Genomic DNA, 21140 nt, shown 5'->3' with positions numbered 1-21140 from the left:
AAGGGAAATTTATGGTGTTTACATATTTAAAGCAGATGCCTTTGTTATTTTCATAATCGGTATAAAAACCATAATATTATTCTTTAAAATTGGTTTTACTACTACAACCTCCTATATTAAACAAGAGAACATCTGCAACTACAATAGAATTTCCTTAAACCAGATGCCTCTGTTATTCTCCTAATCGGTATAAAAAACAGAAAGATAACTTTCACAAGTGTTTCTGTTTATTGACACAAAAGTTATGCGGCACTCTATTTAATACATTTAATTGAGATGGTTAACTGCAACACACTCTTTTTCGCTAGCGTAATACAAAACAGATGGAACTAAAATAAGATAGTGTCGGCCCGAGTACTTGGCTTCCTGTACAGGCTGTTGCTTGGTCATGATTTCAAGTGGGGGGCAGAGTCCTGTCCGGTTTAGCTAATGTCCGGGGGGCTGAAGGCGCATTCGATGAGGCTCTTTGTTTGATGTCTTTTGTAAATTGTCGCCGCTCTTTTTTGGGTCAGCAGCTATGACTACCACTCGGCATCGCCATTCGATTTCTGGAACACATAGTCCTTGCCCCGCATGTTCATGATGCCATCTTTGAGATAGAATTTCCATTTGTTTCGCGACCTGGTGATCTGTGGAAAAGGTTTATTATAATTTTATAGATATAATAGAAGTCCTAAGGACCCACCTTATCATACTGACAGACAATCACATTGTCTGTATCAAACATTTCGGCAGAGTCTTCGTCGGTGACGTCGTCCTCGCTGTTGAGCGGCTCTTCCTCGGCGGCATCTTCATGCTCCACATCCTCGTCGTCGTCCTTGTCCAGATCATCATCGTCATCGTTGTCGATGTTGTCGTCGCTCTCCTCGCTCTCATCCTCATCGGAGGAATCCAAAGCGCCGTCCAATTGCTTGGCAGCAGCCAGATTTTCTACTCAATACAAAGAGTTAATTATAATTTAGAAATCAGAAGAGTTAAAGCCGCTTACTCTGATGATTGGCGCTGCTCAAGGCTGCATTCACGTGTTGCTGCAGCACGGACGAGGCCAAAGTGGTGGGCAAGGACATGATGGACGAAATCAGGTGGGCCGTCAGTATCTGGGTGAGCTGATTCTCCTGCAGCGCCGAGGCAGGCACTTGAATGGTGAGCACTCGAGATTCCGAACTGGCCGAGCCGGCTGGCGATGGCAGCGTGATCTATAAAATACAATTAATGATTAGTCTTTAAAATACTTGTATTTATCCCTATTTAACCCACATTGACGGGCATTATGCGGTTGGGATCCAGCGTGGCCACAATTGGAATGGAACCCTGTCCGCTGCTCGCCGCCTGCTGCTGTTTCTGCAGCAGCGCTGCCCCCGATGTGGGATGCAGTGGCGGCGGATTCTGTGAGTTGACCTCCTGCTTGATGGGCACCAGCCCGTTCTTGATCCCGCTGCCGGTGGCCATGCCTGCGGGCGATTTCAGGGCAGCCAGCGAGGATGCCGAGCTGCTGCCGCCGATCTGTGGTTGTGATGTGGCCGCTGAGGCGGCGGCGGCCTTTTTGGCCTTGGCATTGGCTGCCTGGAAAAAGGGATTAAGGATTATTAAGTATAATTCTAGGTGCAGACAGATGGCTCTTTACCTTGGTGCTCTGCAGTGCGTTTGGATGTGATAGGCGGTTATGGAAATGAATATGGATTTCGATGATGTAGCGCATTAGTCGATGTTGTTGGTGAGGCGCAGTAGCATTGTTGTGGTTCGTTTTATTGAGCATAAGGAAGATAAAGCAAGATATCTTAGTCGGAATGTCTTTGGAATAAAGTGGTTACGTACAAAATAATAACATATAAATATATGGGGCCGTTACAAACTAGATTTACAATGGTTACGTACAAAATAATAACATATAAATATATGGGGGCGTTACAAACTAGATTTACAATATTATTTGTAGTTATTTACTCCAAAAAATAGGTAAAAATGGTAATTAATGGAAATGGAATGATCATATATTAAACTTCCGAAACTAATACCTTTGGATTGTTGGCCACGATGGGCGGTGGGTGGGAGCCATCGCTGGATTCCGTCAGCTCGACGGCCTTACTGGCCAGCAGCTTGTTGCGCCAGATCGTCTTCATCTCCTGCAACACCTGCTCGTCGACGCCCTCGTCCAGGAACGCGTCCCGCACATTTGTGATGACGTCCTCGATCACGGCATGGTACACCTTTAGCTGCGGGCGAAAAAAAGGGTGGGGGTTATTAATGTTAATGTGTATAATTAAGTTCGAAATGCACGGCACATCAGTGGAGGAAATCTGTGTTTGTTCTAAGTACTCATTATATTATTACTGCCCAACTCCCTGCTATTAATGAGCAGACAATGGGGGCTAAAACAATAGGGGTTCCTGTCAAGGGGTTTCTAAAAATAGAAAACTCTTTAATCTACTGATTTTTATTGGATTTTGACATCTCAATTAATTATAATTGGTTTTAATACTACATATTTTTATTATCAGGAATATTAAATACCAAAATAGATTTTTCTGAAATTTCTTTATTAAAAATATGTTCTAAATTTTTGAACAAAAATTTTAAAACCGTTCATTTTAAGAAAATCAAAATAACATTAGTAGGAATATCAAAGATTAATGAGCACACAGTGGGGGCTAAAAAAATAGGAGTTCCTGTAAAGAGGTTTTTAAAAATAAAATATTTTTAACTTAAGAGTCTTAAGTCAACTGTTATTGATTTTGACATCTCAAATCAATATTGACAAGGTTCTAAAATGGTTTGAATATTAAATATTTTTACTATCAGATCAAAATGTATAATCTATTTATTTCCGGAATTTCACTCCGATGATAAATATTTACTCATTTCATGAAATAAATAACATTTTAAAAACAAAAAATAACCGAAGTTTAAAAATTTAAGATTGTTTTCAATGATACATTTATTCTAATTTAATATTCCTGTCATCTGAACTGAATTGGATTTGATTTTGAAATCTCAATTTATTATTTATAAGGTAATAATTTAATGGGTGTAAATATTTAATATTTTTACTACAACTGTTACTTGTCTAAATTGACAATCTCTTTATTTCTGGAATTTAACTTCGGATATAAACGTTTTCTTACTTCATGAAGAATAATATTTTAAAACTGACAGTAAATCCTAAAGTAATATTTTAAAAAACCGAAAATAGTATCAATTTTGAAGATACATTCGAAGAGTAATACGAAAGTATACCCTTTTGTTATCAAGACTTTATAGGAGTGAAAAATGTACATATAAATGAGCTTTTTGAACCCGCGTTAAAATAACAGCGGCAGCTGTAATTCATGCAAAACTCGAACGAGAATATGTAAATAATTTGTTTGCGAAGACTGTTAAGGTACATAGGTACATATGTGCATATAAATATGGACAAGGTACATATATGCGTGCCTGCATATAAGATGTACCGGTATGCAGCGATTACTGCTAGTACATAGTATTTAGTACGTAGTTTTGCTTTATCAGCGGGCGATAAGGAGGCCCCGACTTGCTGATAATGGCACACGCTGCGCAGAGGCCCATTACCGCCAATTAAAACCCCCATGGAGTTTGTACTACTTCTCTGAACAACCAAAAAACAAATAAAAACCCAAAAAAATGCAAGGCAACGAACGCACCAATACACCGAAAGCCAGACGGGCACGCACACGCACTCACACACACACAGACGGATGAACTCAAGAGGTTGCAATTTTGGTATCTTAAATTTCGATTTCAGTAATATCTGGGGTATATTATATTAACCATGCCCCCGGAGAAAGCTTTCACTTTCCCGCGTGGGCGGTGGGAGGAGCAACCTCTCGAGAGGATCTGCTCCATATGGATGCATTTCGAACCGCCTCCTAAGATGACACACATACGGCAATCCAGGGCTACCAAACACTCACCACCGACGTCTGGCATAGCGCCATCTGAACCTTTTTCTCCGCCAGCTTGAGGCTTTTCCGTTTCGCTGGCTGGCTGGCTGGTTAATTGACGTATTTGCTGAATTATAAATGGGCGAAGCGAAGCGAAGAATTAGCGATAGTGATGCGACCGTGACGATGTAAAGCGGAGGAAGGTGTGTGGTTTAGAGGAAAATACCTAAAAATCTGAGAAATGGTCATGCTGAAATGGCTAGCGGAGACACAAACCCGATATAGTAGCCCTGGTTGCGCGACTGTTAACCACCTGTTGCTGCGCTGTTAGCCGCTCTGTTAACCAGACGTTTTCTTGTTTTGATTGCCGAGAGTTGGGAATTTACCCCATTTGCAACAGGTTTCCCCTTTCCAGACGCTTTTCCTGATTGCATCCGCATGAATCATTGAACCCCCTTCATCGCCAGTGCAAGATGAGTGCCGTGGAGACCGAGGAGGCCCAAAACCGGACCAGATCGCGTTCCCACTTGGACAACACGATGGCCATTCGCCTGCTCCCTTTGCCCGTGCGCGCCCAACTTTGTGCCCACCTGGACGCCCTGGATGTGTGGCAGCAGCTGGCCAGCGCAGTTAAACTCTATCCGGAGCAAGTGGAGCAGATCGAGGGGCAGAAGCAGCGAGGTCGCTCCGCAGCCAATGAATTCTTAAACATTTGGGGCGGTCAGTACAATCACACGGTGCAAACGCTCTTTGCTTTGTTCAAAAAGTGAGTCAGTTGAAGATAAAACCAGGAAAAGATCACACAAATAACCCTATACCTAACCAGATTAAAGCTACACAATGCCATGCGGCTGATCAAGGACTTTGTGAGCGAGGATCTGCACAAGTATATTCCCAGGAGCATGCCCACCATCAGCGAGCTAAGGGCGCCACCCGATTCCAGTGCAAAAGTGGACAATGGGCCACCCTTTCCCTCCTCCTCGGGCGTCAGCAACTCGAACAACAATCGCTCGAGCACCAGCAACGCAACGGAGGAGATTCCCAGTTTGGAATCTTTGGGGAACATCCACATTAGCACCGTTCAAAGGGCAGCCGAATCCCTGCTGAAAATAGACTACGAGGAGCTGGCCAACGCCACGGATAGATGGTGTCCCGAGAATCGCCTGGGACAGGGCGGTTTTGGCGATGTCTATCGGGGGGAATGGAAGCAACTGGATGTGGCCATCAAGGTGATGAACTACAGGAACTACCCAAACATCGACAAGAACCAAGTGGAACTGCAGCAGAGCTACAACGAGCTAAAGTATCTGAATACCATTCGGCATGACAATATTTTAGCGCTCTATGGATACAGCATCAATGGGGTGAATCCCTGCCTAGTCTATCAGCTGATGAAGGGTGGCTCTTTGGAGAATCGTTTAAGGGCGCACAAGGCCCAGCAGCCGCTGCCTGCGCTCACCTGGCAGCAGCGGTTCAGCATCTGCCATGGAACAGCCAGGTGGGTTCGATTACACTAGTTTACAGCCAAAATGCTCCACAGCAATTGATTGCAAATTCTATTAGTGCTGGAGCCCTAGATCCCGAAAATACCACTATTTTTTTTTTCGATGGCACATTTTTTTTTAAAAGATTTTTTAAAGTTTAAAATTTTAAATATCTGTCTTTTTTCGAATTTCTTCCTATATCCCGACTCATATCCACCCAATTGGTCCAGTTTTTGTTTCATTTTAAAGTCAATAGACCAGAGCTTAACTTTGCCATACAGATCAATATGATTGGATAAGTGATGGCAGCGCAGCAGCTCTACAAAGATGAAAAATGTGCTTTTTGGTCGTCTGTAAGTCGGCTGTATATATCGTAAAAACTCGAAATAAATCCGATGAAAAATCATAATGGGTGCAAACTTAAAGTTTACATCCTACCGAATAAAAAAAGCTGGATATGGCCCAAATCCACGGGAAATTGGATTTACGGTGGATTTTAAAAGTTCCGATTTTTCAACGAGTCCAAATTTAAGATCTATTCTATTTAACTACAACCTACTTATACTTTAATTTCTTTTCCCACAGAGGCATCTACTTCCTGCACACGGCGCGCAGCACTCCGCTCATCCATGGCGATATAAAGCCGGCAAATATCCTCCTGGATCAATGCTTGCAGCCCAAGATTGGTGATTTCGGTCTGGCGCGCGAGGGTCCCAAGTCCATAGACGCTGTGATGCAGGTGAAGAAGGTTTTTGGCACTAGGATCTACCTGCCGCCGGAGTTCCGCAACTCCAAGCAGCTCAGCACAGGTGTGGATGTCTACAGCTTCGGCATTGTACTGCTGGAAGTGTTCACCGGACGCCAGGTGACGGATCGACTGCCCAAGAATGATCTGCAGCAGGATCTGCTGCACTACGTCAAGCAGCACTGGCGGCAGAACCGATTGGAGCTGCTGGACAAGCATGTGGCCACGCCGATGGGCGATGAACTGGCCATGTGCATGTGCACCATTGCCGCGGGATTGGACTGCACTGCATTGGATCCCTCGGATCGACCTTCGATGAATGCGGTGCTCGACCGTTTTAAGCCATTCCGCAATGATTTTGCCTAACATTTAGATACCTAAGTGCCTTGTTATAGACGAACTTGAAACTCGAAGCACCATTTGAACCAGCAGCTCACAATATTTCGCTTATAAACCCTATTTTGTGATCAATCGCAATATGATAATCAACTTTAAAATAGAGGAAAACCCCTTAAAGACTATTTGTTATACAAAAAATGTAATTGTTTAAAGGATTTTTGTATTAAAACTTGGTACACATATTTGTTATTGAAGTTATTCAAAAATATCCAATTCTCTTCTTTTAAAAAATTCTACGAAATTGTACTTTGAAAAATCTGAGATTTTAATCATTTAGATACTTAAGTGCCTTGTTATAGACGAACTTATAAAGCTCGAAGCACCATTTTGCACATAAACATAAAATAGAGGAAAACTTCTTCAAGACTAATTGTTATACAAAAAATGTAATTGTTTAAACGATTTTTTATTAAAACTTTGTACACTTAGTTGTTATTGTCATGTTATTCAGAAAAATCCATTTCTCTTTTTTTTAAATATTCCACAAAATTGTATTTAGGAAAATCTAAGAATTTAAACTCAAACCTGCGACGCTCTCAGTAGAATTACGTATTGATTTTAGCGTCATTTCGGTTACAACTATTTTCATTTTCGCAACACAACCCAAGCAAAATAATACCGTTTTTATTCGTGAAGAATTCCGGCTTCCCTTTCATTGACACGAAACCCTATTTTATAATTATAGTTTTTAGCCAGTGATAAATTTTCCATTAGTCGAATCGAAAACGAGTAGCAGCGGCCAATGCAATGAATTTGAAAAATTCCAAGTTTTACAAGCGGATTCAGGAGCTGCGCCACTTCTCCAAGGATAAAATCAGGAGAGATCGCGAGCAGAGAACCCGGGTGGTTCGCCACTTGGACATGGCACTCAGCGAGCAGCCGTGTTCGGATCGGGAATGGTTTAGTCCGGGTCAATCGCCGACGCAACAACCTGCATCTCCACGGCGACGGGCGAAGAAGTTTCGGAGTCTGAAGAAGAAGGCTTCGGCCAGCAAGGAAGTGGATGAGAACTCCCCCTATTTCGGTCACTCTTCGGGTCAAAATAGTCCGGTAAACGGAACAGAGGCGAAACTACAGGGCTTCATACAGCTGAACAACACTACTTATAGGGTGGAATGTCCCAGTCGAGTGGTTAATCCACCCAAGAACATCGAGGAGGAGCACGCAGCCAGGTGATCGTTCTTTCACAGAAATAAATTGACAAAAGATCAAATTGATACGCGCTGGTTAATTTTACATTTTTTAAAGATCAACCTAATCATAACATTTTGATATGACTAAAGATTATGTGTCAAAAAATACTACATTTGGTATTTTATATGATATGATATGATAAAATATCAAGTTGATATGTTGGAATCATAAATTTTACATTAATCATATCATTTTGATATGAAATAAGTTAGATTACACCCTATTTCATATCGAATTTTATTGTTTGTGTTGAAGAACACTTCAAAAACTCCCTCTTAACTTAAACCCCAATCTCATCCCAGTGAAACCAAGAGCACTATCTGTGTTTCCAACTCACGTTACGCCATGATCGGCAAGATATCCAAGACTTTGGGTTATAAACTAGTCAAGGAGTCCAAGCTGTGGAACATCCTCTGGTCGGATTCGTTTCCCGGCGTGGAGTTGTTCAAGAACATGAAGCGTTTCCAGCAGATCAATCACTTTCCTGGGATGATCGAGATCTGTCGCAAGGATCTGCTGTCGAGGAATCTCAATCGGATGTTGAAGCTCTACCCGCAGGACTATAAGATCTTTCCCAAGACCTGGATGCTCCCAGCGGAGTAAGGGTTAGATATTATATTGAAGTTATCTTATTTGATATAACCTGTTTTTAGCTATGGAGATGCCATGAATTATGCCTTGAACCACAAGCGAACCTTTATCCTGAAACCTGATTCTGGGGCCCAAGGACGTGGCATTTGGTTGACCAACGATCTAAAGACGATAGGAGCTCATGAAAGACTCATCTGTCAGACCTACGTGCACAAGGTAACCAGGATTACTTCTATATAAGAGTTCCATAAGCTAATCTTTATCTTTTCTTACAGCCCCTCCTCATCGATGGCTACAAGTTCGACCTGCGGGTTTACACCTTAATAACCTCCGTGGATCCTCTGCGCATCTTTGTTTACAACGAGGGACTAGCTAGATTTGCCACCAACAAGTACGTGGAACCCACGCCCGGAAATGCCAACGATCTTTATATGCACCTGACCAACTACTCGGTGAATAAACGCAATTCGCACTATGAACTCTGCGACAATGATGATTGTGGTAGCAAGCGGAAACTGAGTGCCATTAACAACTGGATGAGGCGGCATAACTACGATGTGGAGGAGTTCTGGAGCAATGTGGATGATGTGATCATCAAGACGGTGCTGAGTGCTTGGCCCGTGCTAAAGCACAACTATCATGCCTGCTTTCCGGGTCACGATAAAATTCAGGCCTGCTTCGAGATCCTCGGCTTTGATATCCTCGTAGACTGGAAGCTGAAGCCCTACATCCTGGAGGTCAACCACTCGCCCAGCTTTCATACCAACGAACAGGTGGACCGCGAGGTGAAGCGGCCCCTCATCCGGGACACCCTGAACTTGGTCAGCACAGTGCTGGCGGACAAGAGACAGATCTTGAGGGAGGATCGCAAGAGGGTCAAGCAGCGACTGCTCAAGATCAGGGGAGAGCCGTAAGTTATACCCAAAAAAATCGATATTATTTAACATAAATTTCAATTTGATATGCGGCCAGGTAAATTTGCCTGGTCGAAAAGAGTACTTCACGTAAAAACGATATGGGTTTTTGCATGACCTGAAAATTACATATAGATTTTACGGGAATATGCTTTTTTTTGTGTGTACAGATTAGAAAAATTATGATATTAAAATGATATGAAACGATGTTCGATTCTACGTTTTGTGGTATCGTTTTTGATTTGAATTGCCCGAAAACGTAAAAACGATATTTTGAATGTGTCTTTCTCACTTCCTCACGTCATTTAGGTCGCCTTATTGCTTCTTGCTTTCTTTTTCGAAGTCATCCAATCTCCAAAAAAAGAGAATTCGGCAAAATGATATTATTTAATATCAATTTTACCAGAATTACCAGAAATTTACCATGGGCACATTGATTTTACTCAAATCAAATAATTTTTCTCTTATTCCAGGTCAGTTCAGCGACCTCGGGTTGCTGGTGGCGGCACCTCAAAGGCCAAAATAGATATCAAGTCGGGCACGGGAGAACCTAATCCCAATAACATTGATCTCGAAGCAGAGGCGGAGGATCAAGGGCCGTTGGCCCAGCAAATCGCCTGGGAGGAGAGTCATTTGGGAAACTTTAGGAAGATAATGCCGCCACCGGATCTAAGCAAGTTGGACTACTATACCCGTTTCTATGCCCAATCGAATCAGGTTTCGATATTCGCCGAAACGGCGGCCAGCAAAAAGCGTGAGGATCTCGCCCGGAAGATGCGTATCCAGATCGAGGAGAAGAAGGCCAAGCAGCAGCAGATGCTGAATGGAAAGTTCAAGCGGGATGCCCGTAAGCGTCATGTTGTCATGCTTCCAAGGGCAGTGCGCGAGAAGAATCGGATGAATCTCTTCCGGCTGCGGGAGAATTGGTCGCCAGGATTCATTTCGGATGCGGAGGAGCGACTGCGTCACACTTGGCTACACATGCGCTCGGAGGCCATAAGAACTCTTAAGATCACCGAGAATGTAGGTTCTCAGCTTTAACTTTAGTTTCTTCTAGGATATAATATATGTTTTTTCTCTATAGATCTATAGCAATCTTTATGAAACCGGTCACTTGACAAACACGGATATGGTTGTCTATCCTCATTTCTATCACAATCTTCAGCATGGTTACGACATCAGACAAAATCCCTAAGTGGATGCAGTTCCCAAAAAAAAATCCTTTAAACTTAGTTCTTCCTGTTTCGATCTTCACAGACTGTCTATACACTTCATTGATGTGTTCTTAACTTTGTTATTATTTAAATTTAAATTGCCGCTCGTCACTAAAAAAAAATAAAACACTTTGGAACTTTTAAAAAGATGAATTGCTTTCGTAATTGCTTTGACCCACTTTTTGTTGGAGTAATTTATTGGAGTAATTCTGATTCCCCGAAGACTTTGTACTGCGAGAAAAATTATAATGGGGCGTATTTATGTTTTGTATTTATCTGGAAAGTTCTTAAATATGAGGAATAAGTTATAAATCCATTTCCAAAACATAAGAAATGGTTATTTCTAATAAGCAAACTTTGACTATTCTTTTCAAGTGTTTCTTTATACCTTCAATAAATGGTGTTAATTTAGCAATTCAAATTAAAATGTCTTCGATTTATAACAAAGTAAATGCCGAATTCCGGGCAGCGTACTTTCTTGTTTAGATTGGAAATCGCGTCTGGCTGGTCAGGCACTCGACTTATAGCTCGATCCGCATAAAACCATATATACAGGCATACATACAACCCTAGTCAAAAGTATTTTCTCAAATTTGAATGTTAACTGTTCTCATATTTTGAACTTATAATGTAAACATTTTGGCACCTATGGAAAGAGCACTTCAATTCCGTTTAAATGACACAAAAATGTTCTTAACCCATTAAGCACCCTTTGAAAAGTGAGCAAATTAGACATTTTTTTTTGAAAATAAAATTTTCAACTTTTTCCCTGGGGCTTAAAACAAAAATGTTTTGATGCAAAGTTGTTCCCCAATCAAAATTAATAATAACTGCAAAAAACAAAATTTCAAAATATTTTTCCTTGTATTTTTTATGATTTTTTGAAAATAGCTATTTTAGCCGCTTTTTTTTCCTTTACATACAAAATTTTACTGAGATGTCTCCATTCAAAAAATCATAAAAAATACAAGGAAAAATATTTTGAAATCTTTTTTTTTGCAGTTATTAGGGGTCTTAATGGGCTAAGAACATTTTTGTGTCATTTAAACGGAATTGAAGTGCTCTTTCTATAGGTGCCAAAAGTTTATATTATTAGTTCAAAATATAAGTACAGTTAACATTTACATTTGTGAAAATACTTTTGAGCACCCCTGTATAGCTTGTATATTTGGCAGGCTGCCCGGCAAACAAACATCATAAACATTTGCCCCATTGAATGTAGGGAGAATACTGCACAGAAAAAAAAATGTACAAAAGGTCAGATTGATATGTGCTGGGCAAGTTAATCATATCATTTTGATATGAATAAATATTATATTTATCTACTACATTTATACTACATTTGGTATTTTAAATGATATGATAAAAGTTGATATGTTTTAATCATAAATCATATCGGTTTGTTATTGATATGATATTAGGTAGAATTGACTAAATTTTGTTTCTGTGTGAGATCTGAGATCGGAAATCGGGCACTTCGAGAGAATTTCGCTGCGATTGAGAATGATTTTCGAATGCAGATGATGGAGAGTTCTCCGAGTTCAGTCGGTCGAAGGAGCACGCCCCGGGCAGTCGCTAATTAAATTTGGAAAAAGTATTTCAAAAATATTTCGAAAATCGTAAAAGAGCTTAGAATATTCCTCAAATATCCGAGGCATGTTTAAAGTGTCACAGGAGATGCGTTTAAATACGCAGGCCGCCTCATCCAACTCCGCCTCCTCCTCCAGTCAAAGTGGGAGTGGCCTGGAGGGCAACAGTCCGGAGGAGGGCGGTATTTTTGGACGCTACCAGCGGACGCCCGATGCGGGTGAGTACCGATGCCGCCGATGAGGAAGTAAACATCGAACGGGCTATTTATAAACGATTCGACTTATAGATGCATATCCCTCGGAACCGCCGCGGGTTTATGTGGCGCCCGAGCTGACCGATGCTGGCAAGGTGCAGCTGCTCCACTTTCCCAGCGGAGCGCTGAGGGTCAACAGCTCGGTGGGCTTCATCATCAAGCGGAATGGGGTCAAAGGGAACTTCGAGGTGCGCGTCGAGGGTCCCAGTGGCCAGCCCATTCAGCCTGTCCAGCAGCAGCAGCTGGATCCGGAGCGATTCCAAATCAATTGCCACTTGGCTGCCGGAGCTGGACTATACAAGGTGCACATCAAGTGCAATTCCGTCACCCTGCCCCGGTCGCCATTCATTATCGTGGCCATAGCAGGGGCTCCAGATTCCATTGAAGGAAAAACAGCGAATACATCAGGTATGATTTATTATCGCTATGATTAAGTTAAAGAAAACCAGGACACTTAAGAATTTTTATAATTTAATTTTGATTACAATTTGGAATTTATTTCTGCACTTCAACTTTTGTAACCTATTTATAAGAAATTTTCCTAAAATACTGAAATTTTGTTATAAGAAATATGGGGTTTAATTCATGCATTGAACTATCGAATTCCATTTATAATCACTATGGACGGCAGTCCATGTAGTGACGAAGCGCACCAGGAGAGTGTGCGAAGGCGACTACTATATATACACGAAGAAATGAAAATCTACTGTGATGGTCCGATCATAATGAATGATACACCTATCGAAAGGTATTGCAAAAACTTAAAGGATTGCATACCAAGACTTTAGGAAAATCAATTGGCTTGGGAGAGAGAGCGGGGAAAGTGAAAAAGTTAAAATTTCGAAATTTGGAGCTGTTGGGGCCGGTGGGGATAAATGCCCCCTCGCAATGTTTTAGTTGTATTCCTTTTGAAAATACCCGTCGAATTTGTCAAAATCCGACGCTCCGTTCAAAAGTTATAGCCAAAATAAGATTTTCTTCTTCTTCCCAAAATGAAAATTTAATTCTGTTTGTCCACTTGTCCACTTGTCCAAAACATGTTTTTTAAGTTCTGAAAATTTGATATGACGTTCATCACATCGATATAAAAAACTTTTGTTCTACCACTTTTGGAAAAACTAGCTAGTTTAGCGGGAAAACAGCTATAAATAGCTAAAATTCGGAAAGCCGTAACTTCTATACTACTAAAGCTACAGACTTGTGCTGCATCTCGTTTGAAAGGTATTTTTAAATGCTATAAACGCCTTCTATTTGCAATTTGAGTAAATGTAATAGTTAAAAAGATATGAACAAAATAAAATTTGTTTAAACTTTTTTTTTAGCTTTTTTTTAATTTTCTCAAAAACGGCTCTAACGATTTTCCTTACAACTTTAAACTGTATAGCCCTTGAGATTCCTTAAATTTTGGCACGCTGCAATAGAAAATGCCTGTGAAGGGAAAAATGCTGGAATAGTTTGCTAGGGCGGGCCGAATGAGAAAATATTAGAAAGTCTATTTAATGACGAGTGTAATAATTTTTCGTCACAAATGTTGATATCAGAACTTTTGTATGTTGAAGGTGCGGTCGTCACTAGTTTTTTACCTCGTTAAGAGGTGTTTTTATTTGATTCATTTTACGGAGGATTTTTTAAAATTTTATTTTGATTATAAATATGAAATATGTGTGTGCACTTGAACTTTTGGATTCCATTTATAAGAATTTTCTTTAAGATATGGAATTTTTTCTTTATTCGAATTTCCATTTATAAGATATTTTCTTAAACTACATATTTTATCTTTAGCTTTTTTAAGGTTCTTAAAACTGTATTCATTCATTTTTGCCATTTTTGGGATGGAGATTCAATGATTTTTAAGAAATTTATATAAAATTCTTTATAAAACTATTACTTGAAAGATTCTTACCTGTTTTCTCTTTATTCGATTAGTTTCCATCCTGGATTCGGATGTCAGTAAAGTGCACAGCCGTGGCCTGGGCCTCACCCATGTCAGTTTGGTGGAGCGCAACGAGTTCACAGTGGATTGCAGCCAAGCGGGGAGCAACATGCTCCTGGTTGGAGTCCTGGGCCAACGAGGTCCTTGCGAAGAGGTGGTGGTGAAGCACTTGGGCCGAAGCATTCACAGGGTTACCTATCGTGTTTGCGATCCCGGCGATTATATCCTGGTGGTCAAGTGGGGGGAACAACATATACCGGGTTCCCCGTTTAGCCTAACTGCCGAATAGGATAAGAAATAAATGTGTGTGTATAAATCAGCTGACCTTGATTTGGCGCTACTATCACCCCACCCTCCTCCTACCAGGAATCCAACGCCGCACCTTGGGGCGATGTGCACTTTAATGATGATTACTGGAAACATTATGGGTAGTACAGCCAGGGTCTTTGTTGCTTTTCCCCGCCACTAATGACGTTCGCATTTGGGAGCTGATGCTGTCTTCGCCTCAAAACCTAATGATGATGACCGGCAAATATAGGTAAACTGTGTGTAAGAACAAATAGTAATGTTTACAGCTGCGTTTGAGGAAGTAGTGTCTAAGTTTATGAAAACAAAAATGTTTACGTGCATTTAACTATTTTCTAAAAATATACCTACTAATTTAACAAAAATTACGGAGTAAATTAATTATTAGGAAATAGGGCTTTTTTAAAAACCGAATTTCGTAGTATATGTAATAGTAAAATATTTTAAATAAATTGTGCAACACATTTTTTTTGTATTATTAAAAGAAAAACTGTGTTTATTTTTGGAGGGTATTATCTAGCTGTTCATCTCGGTAAAAAAAATTATAAAATAAAGTTCGCGTGGAGATGGTGCAGTTCAGTTCTTGATGATGATGATGACAAACTAAATTTCTAATTCCAAAATAACTTTTCTGAGTATTTTATAATATTTTATAAATTTAACACAAGTTTAAAGTTAACTTAGGCTTTTAAATAAAATAAGAAATTTAAAAGATCATTATTATAACTAAACCTCTTTTCATTCAAATCAAACATTTTCAGGACTAATTTTTCAAAAATCTTATTTAACAACAATTTAAAAAAAAAAAGTGGGCTATAAATATTCTTAGCCAAATCCCCAAAGTGCCATAAGAATAAACGTTCAAATATCTGGTGACCTTGTTATTGGCTTTTCGCTTCCCCCAATTTCTTCTTCTTCCGCCTTGCCTCGCCCCCCACTCCGCCCCCCATTTTCACAGATACGATGTGCAATTTAATGATGATTACCCCGAACCAAAGCAAAGCCAACTGACGACTGTGTGGCAGCAACATTATCATTTTTTGTTATTTAGCCCGCTAATGACGTTCGCATTTGGGAGCCGCTATCGTTGTTGTTGTTGCTCCATCGCACAACCTAATGATGATGATGATGACCGGCAAATACGTGTTGGTTGCGACTGTGTGTGTGTGTATCTGTGTGCATTATGCTCCAACAAAAGCGTTTGTAAAAAAGAGGGGGGGGGGGACGATGGGGGTTAAAAGGTGGAGCTGAAAATGATGATGATGAGCGATGAAATGCGTTTGCTTTGTGGCGCCCTAACGAGTCGGGAGATTGGCGGGTAAGAAAAATGTCAGATGACTCGGTTCTATTCCCGAAAAAACCCTAGAATAGAAAAAACCCTCTGTATGTATTTCGCGCCTTTTAAAGCCCCAACGTATTTACACTGACCATCCGGCAACGCCGCATTAGCCATCAGTGATGCCATTCTGTCTCTTTTCTAGGTAGATGTAACCATTTTTACACGACCTTCGGCGGATAAATTCAATTCAAACATTAAAAACAGCTTTTTATAAAATGTTTTTGAAAGTATAATTATAGCTAACTTTTTTTTATCTGTTGATTAAACTGTTTTTAAAACCTTTAAGTGCATACCATCACCAAAAAACTAAGGAAAAGTCAGACAATCGGGTGCCCGAAAACTATTTTTAATAAATTTGGTTAAAAATTTAAAAAGTTAAAAAGTTTCTCTTAGTTAAATAATCATAAAATTATTTTTTTTAGGCACTAAGCATAATAACCAAATTTAATTTGATTTAATTATGGATTTAAATTAAGAAATTTCACTTAAAATTACAAAATAAAACATACTTTTGTACTGTTCTAGCTTTTTTCTAACTGATACGTCAGCACTGGTAGCCGCAACACACTAGCTGCACTGCTCACACCTTGTTGCTCTCCGGAGAACATCATTATAGAGTCGAATGGCGAGAGCTGCGCAGCGTAGAGCTACAAAACTACGTTTTTCGTGTGTTTCCCTCTTGAAGATAATTAAAATTTAATTATTTGACTTATTATTAAGTTTGTGCTGCCGTCGTGCGTCGTTTGTTGTTGTTGTTTTCGGTGCATGGAGAAGAAGAGCGTAACAATAGAACGCAATCAACGCAAGAAAATCGGATGTGGATTTGACGACGTGAGTGTGTGTGTGTATCTCAAAAAGGGAAATAGTATGTGCGTGTGTGTGTATTCGAGAAAAGTAACATCTCCCCCTGCAAATTACATAGGCTCCACCCCCTCTGCCCTCTGCCGCCCCCACCAAGCAGCTAGTGACGTCGCAGTCGACGTCGACGTTGGTGGAGCATCTTCATCCGTATCTGAACATCTCAACTCCCTTGTATACTTGAATTACCGCTTCACTTCGATTCCAACCTTCGCCGCATCCACTTCGCAGTCGCTCTTCCTCTTGCCGAATGCAATTTGCAACTTGTTTCGTTCGCACAATTAATATTTGTTTACCGTTTTACCGTTCGGTTTGCATTACATGTGTGCGTGAGCTTTTGCGGGAGAGGCTGAGCTGTGTCAGTGTGTGCGTGTGCCGGCTTAATGATAATTGAAAGCCCGAATAAAAGATACAGTCAAGTGTACAGACTATGAGATACCCTGTAGTGTTAGAAAATGTGTTGCATACCCAAAGGATTACCAATAGGTTCTGTTAGAGTCAACTCTTTATGGTAACTATCATGAAAGGGGAAAGAATTCATCTGATAAGAGTCTTTAAAGGATATAATCTATAGTATCTATAAGAGTATCTTAAAATCTTAAAACAATGAACTAAATTTATAAATATATCCTTAAAGATTCAGAAGAATTTGTTGTGACTAGCGTATTAATTCATAAGTTTCAAAAACTTGTAACGCTAGGCTACAATAAATAAACAAATAATAAAATTTGCCTTATATACCCCCTTTTAACTCCACGATTACCCATTAAAATCTGCAATTATAATGGCAACGGTATAAAAGGGGGCATTCATGTCATAATCCCTGTTTGGGGGCGGCTTATGTTGAGTATTAGGTTACTTGAACCTCTAACGGCTTTAAAATATTAATTACAATTTCATTGCAATTAAATCGTCATCAAACAGACGATATGTGTGGTACAAACCATATGTGGATTGTTTATTTACAAGATTGAGTGTTCTAATATTCTTAGGAACCTTAAATGATTTTCATAGAAACAAAGGTTTTATTTGTAAATAATCATTATTAAAATAATACATAATACAATGGTTATAAATAAGGTCTATTTATTTTTTTTACAAATATTATAACGATTCTATTTAACTTATTATTTCAGGAGTGGATCCGTGTACACAATGCCCGTCTACTAGATAAACCGCTTCATGTCCTGCTTCAGCTGGCAGACGAAGTTTGTCGGGCAATCCCAGTTGTCGGCAGTAAGACCCATGTGAAATGCCTGTAAGTTTGCTTTAAAATCCATTAATTTGATCAATATAATATAACCCATTTATCCTATCCCCCCGTAGTATGAAAAATTCAACAAAAAGCGCCGACAATGGGAGGATAGTGGTGTTCTAGAGCTGATCAAACTATGGAAAGTCTGCGCCTATGAGCTGCGCACCATCAAACGCAATGGCCATCTCTATGTGGCAATGGCCAAGCAGTTAACCTCGCTGGGCGTCCCCGTAACCGCACTGGAGGTACACTTCAAAGTCAACAATCTCACGCAGCGCTACCGACAGGAGCAGAAGACCTTCGAGACCACGGGCATAATCAGCACCTGGAAGTTCTATAGTCAAGTGGATGATGTGTTCAAAAGTCTGGCCGCGCACACCGGTTACAAGTGGGTTTATGGATGATATAAGCTATAAGATGAGTTTATAATAGAGCCCAGCATGAATTGATGTGAATGAATTAATTGGAATTTTGAGTTTAATCGAATGAATGGCATGAATTCTGATATAATTTCATTCTCATTTCAAGAAGAAAGGTCCATAATTTTCTCATTTCAAGAACAAAGGTCCATAATTTACTCATTTCAAGAAGAAAGGTCCGTAATTTTCTCATTTCAATAAGAAAGGTCCTTAATTTTCTCATTTCAAGAAGAAAGGTCCATCATTTTGTGGTTCAATCTGCCTGAACTTTAAACACTATGCATTGATTTTTAAAAAATATGAAACTTTTTGTTCTCAAAAGCACAAAAAATGTATGTCAAATTCAAAAAATAAATAAATCATAAATTTTAGGGCATACTACGAAACAACAAAAATTAAATGATTCACGCAGGGCTCTAGTTTATTTTTGTTTATACCAATTCATAACCATTATCTTTGTTATTCCGCAGAGACAAACGCATGACGAGTGCATCGAATACCAGTAGTTTACCATCTACATCCGAGTCACCAGTTTGGAAAAATCCAATGTCTCAGCAAGAGTTTAATAGCAACAATACGGAGGGGTTCTATAAGTGAGCGCTATCTACCCAAAATCTAATCTTCTACCTCTAAATAATGATATAAAAACTTTCAGGACCGAGTACGGCATGCACCGGCACTTTATGGACCACTCCCAGCCGCCTCCGAATGCCGGCAGCGTGGACAACTTCATGGCCTCCTCGGCGGCCGTGGCGGCAGTGGCTGCCGCTGCCTCCGCTCGCCTGGCGGACAACAATATGGATCAGCAGATGAACGCAGCGGCCGGAGGAAGCGGAGCCAGTGGCGGAGGAGGCGGGGGCAACACCAACGGGGGTGTGGCCAACTACCAGAAGATCAAGAAGTCGCACGAGGACTACGACAAGTTCGTGGACATTGTAAAGAACATTGTGGACACCCACAAGAGCACGCCCGATAAGGTGGACACGTTCGGCGACTTCATCAAGTCGTACATGAAGCGCTGGCCGGAGCGGCTGCAGGACGAGGCCATCAATCACATCACCAACTATGTGATCGTCAAGAACATGGAGCACAGCATGGTCAGCAGCCACAACCCCGAGGGCGTCAACAACCGACAATAACAATACAAGCAGGAGCCCAACAACTGAACGAGTTGTTGGACGAGGCAGCTCCAGGAACCAGGCACCGAAGGCGAAGGAAGCGTAGGCGAGATGGCAGGCGAGGATTACTTAAGGTGGCACGCAGTTACTTAACCGCATCTGAGTTGCAGCCAAGTTCATTGGACAAAACAACACACGGCATACAGTATTTTTTGTATAGTTAAAATATACATTGGAGTTTTAGTTCTCGGCGATCGCAGCCCCTTGATATATAGAGTTGACTTCCGTATGCAGGGAGGGGCGAGATCCATCGTACATAGAGATCCTAGCGAGTACATTACATTTAGACACCATTTCCTACTGTTAGCTGTAAACTATTATACATAAATTAATAAATGCTTTAACGATTATTTATGGTTAAAAGATATTATTAGGTCAATTTTAAGTTGTTTTCTCTGAAAGCCATTTAAATCCTGGCAATTGTACTATATACATATGATTTTATTTCTTGTTAACTCGTTTTCCAAAGTACATATCTTCTGTGTCCTTTGATGTAGGAGGTAGAAATACACCCTAATCTATTTCTTAATGATCATCCTGTCCTGCGTTCTCCTCTGTATAATCCAGAACTTGAAGCTTCGCCCACCGAACATATTGCCTGTGCCCTAGGTAAATCTTCAAGATTCCTTTAACCATTACAAATGTTAGACATCCAAGAAGGGTTCTCTGCACCGCATTGTCCACAGATCGAAAAATAAGTTGTCCCACTATATATGATATGGTGGGCAGTACAATGGCACCGCTGAATATCCGGTATTGCGAGACAGGATCCGTCAGTGGAGGATTAACTAAATAGCTTTGGCTCTCACATTCGCTATTTTGCCTCACAAAAGAACGATTTCGCACCATCGTTGCACATTTTCGGGCCCATTGCAACAGGGCGTCCTCCCAGGGAACCAGGCGACCACATATCAATCCAACTGGAATTAATGGCAGTCCAAACATGATCAGGATAATCGAAGGATCGCTTGGGTTAAGTATTGACATGCCGAGTTTTTGACCAGCTATCTGCAAAAATGAAAACGCTCCGTATGCAATGGCTGTCCAATAGACAGAGAGCCCAAAAAAAACCGCCATCAGGAAAGGACAAAGTTGAGAAGATATGAAATTTTCCATCTTTTCCAAGGCAGCAGGGAATTTCCTCAGTTTCGGGTACTCAATCATGTACTTAGTTTCGCACTGTGGACAGGAAACCTCCTGTAGTTCATCCTCCTCCTGCGTCTTCTCGTCGATCCAGTGGAAGAGGCAGCTCTCATGCACCCACTTGGTGGTTCCTGTGCAGGCACATGGATTCACCCAAGCCAGACGGTCGTCCGCATCGGTGGCCAAGCAGATCCAGCAACAGCGCTCCGGCTCCACAGGATCTACTTCCATTAACAGCGTTGTGGAGGTTGTTCCTTCTTTTAGAGGTTTACCTGCAGAGGAATCTTCTTGATTTTCAGCCATTTCGGATACCTTAAGTCTACGGAAATATAATAATAAACTGCTTATATAAATTTTCGTGCTTGAAGGTAGGAAATTCCAAATGATCTACAAAAGCAAATATGATGTAAATCTCAAAGGTACCTA

At 40.6% G+C, this 21140-nt stretch overlaps 6 protein-coding genes across 9 annotated transcripts; 4 read left to right on the top strand and 2 right to left on the bottom strand.

The window, feature by feature from the left end:
* Window positions 1-205: 205 nt before the first annotated feature.
* On the bottom strand, window positions 206-4100 carry TfIIA-L (transcription factor IIA L). Of its 2 annotated transcripts, XM_017150703.3 has the most exons (6): window positions 3930-4100; window positions 2016-2213; window positions 1258-1563; window positions 989-1196; window positions 686-930; window positions 206-629 (listed from the first exon to the last, which is right to left on the bottom strand). In XM_017150703.3, exons 1-6 carry the CDS (start codon window positions 3951-3953, stop codon window positions 522-524), a joined length of 1089 nt encoding a protein of 362 aa, XP_017006192.1. In that variant the 5' UTR covers window positions 3954-4100; the 3' UTR covers window positions 206-521. The 2 variants fall into 2 exon arrangements, with proteins under 2 accessions (XP_017006192.1, XP_070072287.1); XM_070216186.1 differs by lacking the exons at window positions 2016-2213; window positions 3930-4100 and adding an exon at window positions 1625-1714.
* A 148-nt stretch (window positions 4101-4248) lies between these two features.
* pll (serine/threonine-protein kinase pelle) lies at window positions 4249-6943 on the top strand. Its single transcript, XM_017150701.3, has 3 exons — window positions 4249-4665; window positions 4726-5397; window positions 5969-6943. The coding sequence occupies exons 1-3, from the start codon at window positions 4373-4375 to the stop codon at window positions 6492-6494; spliced, it is 1491 nt and encodes a 496-aa protein (XP_017006190.2). The 5' UTR covers window positions 4249-4372; the 3' UTR covers window positions 6495-6943.
* Window positions 6944-7097: 154 nt separating this feature from the next.
* On the top strand, window positions 7098-10593 carry TTLL6B (Tubulin tyrosine ligase-like 6B). Its single transcript, XM_017150700.3, has 6 exons — window positions 7098-7699; window positions 8024-8320; window positions 8375-8528; window positions 8588-9222; window positions 9700-10249; window positions 10311-10593. The coding sequence occupies exons 1-6, from the start codon at window positions 7275-7277 to the stop codon at window positions 10419-10421; spliced, it is 2172 nt and encodes a 723-aa protein (XP_017006189.2). The 5' UTR covers window positions 7098-7274; the 3' UTR covers window positions 10422-10593.
* Window positions 10594-11896: 1303 nt separating this feature from the next.
* LOC108063541 (filamin-A) lies at window positions 11897-14940 on the top strand. Its single transcript, XM_017150665.3, has 3 exons — window positions 11897-12247; window positions 12317-12691; window positions 14210-14940. The coding sequence occupies exons 1-3, from the start codon at window positions 12097-12099 to the stop codon at window positions 14503-14505; spliced, it is 822 nt and encodes a 273-aa protein (XP_017006154.2). The 5' UTR covers window positions 11897-12096; the 3' UTR covers window positions 14506-14940.
* A 1528-nt stretch (window positions 14941-16468) lies between these two features.
* Window positions 16469-19921, top strand: LOC108063588 (uncharacterized). 3 transcript variants are annotated; one of them, XM_044395577.2, is made up of 5 exons: window positions 16469-16692; window positions 17859-17977; window positions 18046-18362; window positions 18864-18986; window positions 19049-19921. In XM_044395577.2, the coding sequence occupies exons 2-5, from the start codon at window positions 17972-17974 to the stop codon at window positions 19530-19532; spliced, it is 930 nt and encodes a 309-aa protein (XP_044251512.1). In that variant the 5' UTR covers window positions 16469-16692; window positions 17859-17971; the 3' UTR covers window positions 19533-19921. The 3 variants fall into 3 exon arrangements, with proteins under 3 accessions (XP_044251512.1, XP_070072731.1, XP_017006221.1); XM_070216630.1 differs by having other exon boundaries at window positions 17856-17977; XM_017150732.3 differs by lacking the exon at window positions 16469-16692 and adding an exon at window positions 16862-17230 and having other exon boundaries at window positions 17856-17977.
* A 15-nt stretch (window positions 19922-19936) lies between these two features.
* Window positions 19937-21117, bottom strand: LOC108063589 (E3 ubiquitin-protein ligase MARCHF5). The gene has a single exon (XM_017150733.3). The coding sequence runs from the start codon at window positions 21015-21017 to the stop codon at window positions 20097-20099; it is 921 nt and encodes a 306-aa protein (XP_017006222.2). The 5' UTR covers window positions 21018-21117; the 3' UTR covers window positions 19937-20096.
* Window positions 21118-21140: the final 23 nt, after the last annotated feature.

This window comes from Drosophila takahashii, chromosome 3R (genome assembly GCF_030179915.1).
Source record: "Drosophila takahashii strain IR98-3 E-12201 chromosome 3R, DtakHiC1v2, whole genome shotgun sequence".
Classification (NCBI taxonomy): Eukaryota; Metazoa; Arthropoda; class Insecta; order Diptera; family Drosophilidae; genus Drosophila; species Drosophila takahashii.
The sequence above is the reverse complement of the archived record's forward strand: the minus strand, read 5'-3'. Positions and strand labels throughout refer to the sequence as shown.